General features: G+C 34.0%; 1 protein-coding gene across 1 annotated transcript; it reads left to right on the top strand.

The window, feature by feature from the left end:
* Positions 1–3,701: 3,701 nt before the first annotated feature.
* Positions 3,702–5,814, top strand: LOC126824054 (zinc finger protein 271-like). Its single transcript, XM_050553215.1, has one exon. It carries the CDS (start codon positions 3,916–3,918, stop codon positions 5,305–5,307), a length of 1,392 nt encoding a protein of 463 aa, XP_050409172.1. The 5' UTR covers positions 3,702–3,915; the 3' UTR covers positions 5,308–5,814.
* Positions 5,815–9,850: the final 4,036 nt, after the last annotated feature.

Here is a 9,850-nt window from a genome sequence, read left to right on the forward strand (position 1 = left end):
AACGGTGATTTTTAAAAATCCGGTTAAATAAACAAAACAAGCTTGCTGATTATACATAATAGTAATAGGTTCAGTAAAATAAGCCACGTGGCCATTGAAGACGACCTCGGCATGTTTTCCGAATTGCGCGTCTTCCACGCTCCGTCCAGATATTAAAATAATAACTGGATCATACAATGAGGGATTCACTGACCAGTTGTTATGTTAATTTAAATCTTCTTTAAATATAATCCCTTTATAGAACATCGAACACACAGAGAGAGAAACGAAGATGTTTTCCCGACAGAATTGCCGAATTCCGATGACACATGACATATCGGTTGGAATTATGTCAATAAACCAGTTCTAAATAGCGTTTACCGTTATGAATTTTAATTTTATACACTACTGACAGAGGCTTAATTTTAAAAATATTATTGAAGGCTATATCATAGTCGTACAGAATTTTATTTTATAGCAATTTCAGTTATGGTTGTCACATGAGCATTGTGCCGTTTGTCTGTCATCCAGGAATGAATAAAAATTTTGCAAGTTACGTGATGGACAAAGGACTACAAATTGTGTTATGAAGAAATGCCACGCCACCGTATCAGCTTATTTTAGCTACGGCATTTTCTGATACTGGCGATTAACACTAAACACAATTTTGTTTTTTTAGTCAATATTAAGATTCGAAAGATTAGCGCAGATTGCATATATGAGAATCCTCTTAGATTCTCGCAAAAAATGACGAATTTCGAGCCCTGTTTTACATTGAAATGGAATAATCCCAATCAACACACGGCCGCCATTATCGATAATTGACAGCTCATCCACCCAAGAATCGTAAGGATTCTTTGCACATACATGTACAACAATAACATCGGGATTATCGGTTATCCCGCTTTGATTGTTGCGATTACTTATATTTTCTGATATTTTCTATATTTAATTCCCGTGCCGGTACAGGCTTTAAGTTCATCTCAGTAATATTCCTCAGTAATATTCCTCAATAATTACTGCCTTTGTTTGTACGATAGAAAATGAAATACTTGTACAGTGGACTCTGTCAATTCCAACATCATAGGGGATCGATACAATATGCCAGATTAGACAGCATGTCGGAATCCTCAATTGCCTCAATTATACCAGAAGTGTATTATTGTACCTTCGAATACCAGAAGTTTTATTATAATGCACCCTCGAATACACAGATCTTAAAATATGATAAAGCTTTCTTTACATTCAAAATTTTATTACATTATATCAAACGATTGCATAACAAGACACAATAACATAACAATACATATACATAACAATTTACTTTGAATATATATAATCATCTAAAGTTGACTTAATAGCACTTACAATTGGTCGACCAATTGACTGACGACAAGTTGTGTTTGTCCACGCCCTTAAACCACTGTTTGAATTTATCTTTTCACTTTAAAATGTCGGATACAAGAGATTATAAAATTATCATGGTAATCAACATTTGACAGACACATGATTTATGCCGACAGATAATCGATTGGTGATTGCTTGTTGGTTAACACCCACTGATTGAAGGTCGGATTATCAAATGTTAATTTAACGCAAATCGTGTGGGACAAGACCGCTGATTGATGTTGTAATTCGAAATATTCAGAATCCAGATTGCTCAAAATTATTTTGGTTGAAGTAATAAGAAAATAAATCGGGAAATGAAAATGATGACGGATTTCACAGAATGCCGTAGAATTCAGATGTCGAAAGTGACAGAGTCCACTGCAGTTCATAATGTCTAAACATCGTTTACATTCTTTATAAAATAGTATTTTAAATTTCCGTTGATAGCTAAAATCACTTGTCAAAAGGCATGTATTATCAGGTCTTGTTTTTTATTCAGCTGATGTCATATTTTTGTAGTACGAAATGCGTATAATAATATGCAGACCTGTGGTGCCTTATATGGTAATTAGAGCGTAGTGATGCCAATATCTTCAATAGTTTCTGAGAAATGGTCTTTGGTCACTTTTTGCAATTCTAGAAAAACGTGTATACGGACGTCCATCAATTTTGGGTCTGAAAAGTGCAATAACTTTCTTATTTCTTAATCGATTTTGAATTGTTTTTTTTTTATTAGTTTCTTAAATGGGAGGAGGGTTAGAATGCTAGTAAATCTTCACTTTTAGTCCAATTCAAATTTTAAAAAAAAAGCCTTTTGCATTGCTACACTCATATATCGATTGGTACTGCTGTCTGGTAAGGTTGTTGAGGAATGCATGTCAACTGCAGCTTACAGATTATCGTTAAAATTTCATGGGACTTGTAAAAACATGAATGATACTTTTGGTTTTTCTGTAGGTTCATGATAAAGAAACTTAGTGCAACTAATGTTTTATCCTTTGGTGGAGCCTTTTAATAACCATGTCTTTCATGTTAATGTCAATAAATTCATCAGCTACTTTTTTTATATACATATTACCGATATAAAGAAATAAAAATTCTTTTCATAAACATTCAACATTGGAAATTTTGCCATTCCTTAAGAGGTAGAGGTCTACCTGTTCTACTTGATGCCAAGCGATAAATTTTATTCGCATGTTATTTTTATAAAACCGTTTTTGGCTTATTATAAATGGATCCTGAGTCCGAACGTCACATACTCCAGCCCGAGTCCGAAATGATATCATAGCGCTGACATCACATAAAAAGCTAACCAACCGCTGAACTCTTGTATCCTTCCACCTCAAATCATGAATGTTCAGCAAAATCTCGCAGAAAATTTATATTCAAACACATTTCTTTGATTCTATACCCAAAAGTCATCACAGAAAAGGGAAAGGGACTTGATCACTTAAAAAAATCTTGTGGACGCTCTAGAGGCCAAAGTTAATATCCGATTGACCTTAATTGCCAAAAATTGGGACATTATTCTATTTTATTATACGCCCACATTGAAACGTGGCCGTATATTGTCGTTGCCACCGTCACAATTGCTTTTGGACGCTCTATGGGCCAAAGTTAATATCCGATTGACCTTAAATTTATACACAGTGTTTAAGGTCTTGAGACGAAGAAGCCTATTGATTTTCAGTGATTTCAAATAATTACTGCCAGAGTTAAGGTCCTTGATCACTTAAAAAAATCTTGTGGACGCTCTAGAGGCCAAAGTTAATAGCCGATTGACCTCAAATTTATACACAGTGTTTAAGGTCATGAGACAAAAAATCCTATTGAATTTCAACGATTTCCACTCTAAAGGCTAAAGTTATCATCCGATTGACTTCAGATTGATACACAGAGTTTAAGATCTTGAGACGAACAAGTATATTGATTTTCAATGAATTTTTATGACTTTAACAACTAATTCCACGATATTAAAAGTTTTGTATACAAAACGTTAGCATGTGACAGAACTTTATAAAAACCAACAAATTCTAATGGTTTTCTGAAAATTACTTCATGAGTTGTTGCTCTTAATCAGATTTTAGTGTATTATAAATGTTTCAATACCGAAAAAAGTAAAAATATGCAACAACTCTTGTTCACTGCCCGGACGATTTAGCTGCTGTGGGCGTATGTTTCGTTGCCTGGCAACCTATCTTTTCATTTCTTAAAGTGTTATTAGCAGCAGAACAATAGCCCCTAAAACCCCATTTTATTTTATTTCTATAAGTTGTATGGTTGATAATTTATGCATCTTGATTATTTTTAATTATTTTATTTATTCAGGTTCAGTATTGGTCCTCTAATAGTGATGTAAAGGATGAAACTGATGTTTACAGATTTGAAGTGATTTTATAACCCGATTTCATCCGGTTCTTGCGACCGTCAACAATGATTTAAATTCATATCAAATAGACAATATCAGATCTCTAAATTCTAATCAGTCGGTGTTTATCTCCTAATTACCATTTTGTTTTGTGTATTTACCGAGAGGAGATTTAGAAAATGTCAAAGCATTATGACTCAAAAAAAACTTATAAATGTGATGTTTGTGGTAAATCATTTAATTCTCTTCATAATTTAAGTAAACACATTATGATTCATACAGGTGAAAAACCATTTTCTTGTGATGTTTGTAGAAAATCATTTACCTGTAGTAGTAATCTACAGCGACACACCAGAATTCATACTGGTGAAAAAAAATTTTCTTGTGATGTTTGTAATAAATCATTTTCCGCTAGTAGAAACCTGCAAGAACATATTAGAATACATACTGGTGAAAAACCCCTTTCTTGTGATGTTTGTAGTAAATCATTTTCTGCCCTTGGTAGTCTACGGCAACACACCAGAATCCATACTGGTGAAAAACCCTTTTCTTGTGATGTTTGTAGTAAATCATTTACCACTAGTAGTAATCTCCAGATACACACCAGAATCCATACTGGAGAAACACCCTTTTCTTGTGATGTTTGCAGTAAATCATTTACCACTAGTGGTAAGCTACATGAACACACCAGAATTCACACGGGAGAAAAACCCTTTTCTTGTGATGTTTGTAGTAAATCATTTACCTGCAGTAGTAATTTACATCAACACGTCAGATCCCATTCTGAAGAAAAACCCTTTTCTTGTGATGTTTGTAAGAAATCATTTACCACTAGTAGTTATTTACGTAAACACGGCAGAATACATACTGGTGAAAAACCCTTTTCTTGTGATGTTTGTAAAAAATCATTTACACAGTATAGTACTCTAAAGAAACACACCAGAACTCATTCTGGCGAGAAGCGCTTTTCTTGTGTTGTCTGTAGTAAATCATTTACCACTAGCGGTAATTTACAACGACACACCAAAACCCATACAGACGAGAAGCCATATAAATGTGATGTTTGTAGTAAATCATTTTCAGAAAAAGTTATTCTACATAAACACATCATTACTCATACGGGTGAAAAACCCTTTTCTTGTGATGTTTGTAGGAAATCATTTTCCCGTAGTAGTAGTCTATATAATCACACCAGAATCCATACTGGAAAAAAACCCTTTTCTTGTGATGTTTGTAGTAAATCTTTTACCTCTAGTAGTGATCTGCAACGACACACCAGAATCCATACTGGAGAAACCCCCTTTTCTTGTGATGTTTGTAGTAAATCATTTACCACTAGTAGTAATCTAAAACACCACACCAGAATCCATACTGGAGAAACACCCTTTTCTTGTGATGTTTGTAGTAAATCATTTACCACTAGTAGTCATCTAAAACACCACACCAGAATCCATACTGGAGAAACACCCTTTTCTTGTGATGTTTGTAGTAAATCATTTACCACTAGTAGTCATCTAAAACACCACACCAGAATCCATACAGGAGGGAAAAAAAAAAATGTTTTGTTGTGATGTTTGTAGAAAATCTTTTCCACTAGTAGTAGACTACATGAACTCACAAGATCTCGTACCAGAGAAAAACCTTTTTCTTTTGATGTTTGTTGTAGTCCACATAATCATACTAGAGAATAAGATACTGAAAAAAAATCATTTTCTTGTCCATTATTTTTGTAATTTAGACATGTATATCTTTTTATCACCCAATAATACATTCTACAGTAGATATCGCTTGTGTGATATATTTCATTATCTTCTGCGATATCTCCTTGATTGGTCAGTTGAAAACGAACTACTTTTTTTTATTTTCAAAGAACAGGTCATTTCTTATTAAAAGTAACTTTTTTTTTTAATAAAAATGAACTATTGTTATTCAATTGACCTTGATGGAAACACTGGGTCAATATAAAGGACTTTGCAATGGTTGAATTGCTGTCAAAAAATAATGTATCACTACGCCGTAATGTTCAGTAAAAGTGAAATCTACAGCAAAGAATTATATTTTTCTATTTGTGCATGTAAGAAGGGATTGGGTGATAAATAAAATTCCTACTCATCTTTTTTGATATCAAAAAATTTCAACACTCGTTGATATTTTTTGATATCAAAAAAGACTGGTAGGAGATATCTATGTAATAGACAATATATATATTGGATGGCTCTACGGATATTTCATTTGAACAAAATAAATTAATATTTACTGAGGTGCAAAACTTTTTAGAATTAAGTAATCGATTTTAAGTACTGTAATCGTCCTTTATCATTACCATCACTAGATTCTGTTTACATATTTGTACACTTTCAGGCCTTAAAAACCAAATTTAATCATTATGTATATAAAATAACCTTTTTATTTGAAAAAAAATATTATTGTATTATTATGTATATCAAATAACCTTTTTATTTGAATAAAAATATTATTGTATAATTAATAACACAATATGAATAGTTTCGACTATATACATGTATTTAAGTAAACTAATTGTAATTATATTGTATTGTTGAAGGGAGAGGGGTGATATTGGCCTAGCCTGTTCCCCAATCCTATTCTTATTGAATAAAATATAGTTTAAAAAAAAAAAGAACCCTTGGTAGTTATTATCGTAAAAAAGAGCATGTGCAAATAGAAATGATTGGGCAAAATTCTCATCCTTATGTTGCACAAATTCCTATATGTTAGTCTCAGAGTTTTGTGTTTTGAGATGTTAAAAACGACATGGGTAGCAGATGACCTTATTACTCCTGGTCTAATACAAGCCCATTGGTACAGAGTTCAGAATCCTGGGATCCAACCATCAGTCAGACTTCAGAAGTACTCTAGCAGTATTAAATTAAAGTAGCTAAGTCTCTAACTCAATATCATCCAAAATCTTCGACATTGAAAACACAAAGTATTTGTCAATTTAAATCAACATTGATGTTGTGACCTTACCGTGACAAGATGGGCTTCTGATATCCATTATTTAAGATAAAATAAACCTTTTACCATTGGTACACGAATCCTGTACCATAATGCGTTTCAGCGCTATTTGTAACAAGGGACTCGTAGAACGAGGTTAGACATATACCACAAGTCATGTCAAACGGTGACCTCATATTCTTATCTGGAGAGCATGCGCCATAAATACTATTGGCATAGACTGGAATAACCAGACGATAGAGATTGCCATTCGATTGAGACTTTCGCCGAACAAATCTGATTTGAAATTAGAGTAAAAACGGAAACGATTGAATGTAAATCAGTTTATATACATTCATATTACATTATTATATGCATTGCGACCCATTTGTGTCAATTTCTAGTCCCAAATATTAGCGATTTAGCTCCTTTAAAGTTATACCATCACATTTTAATGTTGACATGTACATTTAATTCAAAGAAAATAATATGACATAATCTATATTAATATTTGTGACTGTCATTTTTATGTCTGTTCAGGGTTGGCTACTACATACATGTACACTAGGGCTGTCAAGAGGCTAAAATTTGGTATTTTGGGTAGCTCGGACCGGGGTGTAAAGTAGGCTAGGTGGCGTTGGACTAATGGTTTTGGAGTTAAACTACTTTCAACACGTGCAGCTCCAGGCCATCCGTTAGTATATGATAAAATCAACAGTACCATTCTTCCCGTGACCATCGGATGATATCTTCAGTACAGTGGTCCACAGCTTCAAATATCTCTGTCAATAACAACTAACAGTGGTCCACAGCCTCAAATATTTGTGCTAATATCAACTAACTTGTTTTTCAGCCTGATGCCGATCTCAAAACAACTGCGTGGATGAGAAAAGTTCAGTCACGGGTTCGCTCGAGCACTGCTGCAGGCAGCAAACATTCGCCTAAAATAGACATTCACTTGACAATATTCATTTACTTGTTGATCAGTGAAGCCATGAAAAAAATCTTTTTCACTCGTTTGACTTTTAAAAATATGTAATTACGAATTCATTAAAACTTTTGCTAAAACCCAGCGATTTTTTTTCCTAATTTAGTTGATTGTAACCAATGACATATGTATATTGTAACGGTTCTCGGTTCAGAGTCACCTTATGTAGTTTCTTCCGTTTTCATATGCCCACATTTTCATGTGGACGTATAATGTCGTATATCTCCCGAATATCTCAGTTCCTTGCTATATTGGAATGTATCAGACCATAGCTTCATGGATTATGGTCCTGATTGTACGAAAAATCATGTTTTTAGCTTGTGGACACTGGAGAGGTCACTATTTTTATCTGATAAATAATAAAGTTAGGCCTAATATCCGATTGACACAATGTTTGTCATGAGCCAAAGAACACTATTGATTTTCAACGATTTGCACAGTAATATTAAATACTAATACTAATATCAAATGGTGAAATTTGTTTGAAAATTGAACAACAGTTAACTGATTTACAGAAAAACATAACTTCAAAACAGACTCTTTCAAACTTGTCTCGGCAACAGCTCAAATTACAGACTAATATTGTCCTAGGAATACCCTAAAGCTATTTCCCTACATCATAGAACCTAATCCTTGGTGACCAATTCAAATCATTGTCACCTGTCTATACAGCTCATTAATTAGCGATATTGTTGATTGTACATACATGTATATATATATATATATATATATATATTTCACCCATGATATGTCTCATTTGTACATTAGGTATTTGCTTGAAAAACCAGCGGCTGCCAGGCAGGATACGCCCACATTTTCGAGAGATGGATAGAGAACAAGCTAACAAGAAAGTGATTTTTCCTACAATCAAGGGTCATAATTCAGGAAATTACAATTCGATATGCGCATATATCGAAAGGGACTGAGATCTTTGTGTTATAAACTTACATTTCAAGTTTCAACAAAATTGGATAAAAATTGTGACCTCTATAGGGTCCACAACCTTGATATACCATATTTTTATGCTATTTGAGAACGAACGGCGGCCATTTTTTCTGTCAATTTTGGGGCGATTTTCACAAAGTGCAAACTCAACTGTCCTTAGGGTGGAACGGTAATATAATAATACGGTTTTTTAAATCGGATAAAAATTATGACCTCTAATGGGTCCACAAGCTAAAAACATGATTTTTCGTACAATCAGGGGTCATAATTCAGGAAGTTACGGTCCGATATGGGCAAATATTGAAACAAACCGAGATCTTTGGGTTATAAACTTATATTTCAAGTTTCAACAAAATCGGATAAAAATTGTGACCTCTATAGGGTCCACAACCTTGATACACCATATTTTTACGCTATTTGAGAATGAACGGCGGCCATTTTGTCTGTCAATTTTGGGCCGATTTTCATGAAATTCAAACTCAGTCGTCCTTAGGGTGTAACGGTGATATAATAATACGTTTTTTTAAATCGGATAAAAATTATGACCACTATAGGGTCCACAAGCTAAAAACGCAATTTTTCGTACAATCAGGGGCCATAATTCAGGAAATTACGGTCCGATATGCGCGAATATCGAAAGGAACCGAGATCTTTGGGTTATAGACTTATATTTAAAGTTTCAACAAAATCGGATAGAAATTGTGACCTCTATAGGGTCCACAACCTTGATATACCATTTTCTTACGCTATTTGAGAACGAACGGCGGCCATTTTGTCTGTCAATTTTGGGACGATTTTCACGAAATTCGAATTCAGTCGTCCCTAGGGTGTAACGGTGATATAATAATACGTTTTTTTAAATCGGGTAAAAATTATGACTTCTATAGGGTCCACAAGCTAAAAACGTGATTTTTCGTACAAACAGGGGTCATAATTCAGGAAGTTACGGTCCGATATGCACGAATATCGAAAATGAAATGAAATGAAATGGAGTTTAACGTCCTACTGTTCTGCTCCTAACCTGGGCTAATGAAGACGGGCATACGCCATACAGTGTGCTATGAGGGAAATTTTGCCCGGACAGCGGCACTACGGCCTACTCTTATATCGAATATCGAAAGGAACCGAGATCTTTGGGTTATAAACTTACATTTCAAGTTTCAACAAAATCGGATAAAAATTGTGACCCCTACAGGGTCCACAACCTTGATATACCATATTCTTAC

This window comes from Patella vulgata, chromosome 6 (assembly GCF_932274485.2).
Source record: "Patella vulgata chromosome 6, xgPatVulg1.2, whole genome shotgun sequence".
NCBI lineage: Eukaryota > Metazoa > Mollusca > Gastropoda > Patellidae > Patella > Patella vulgata.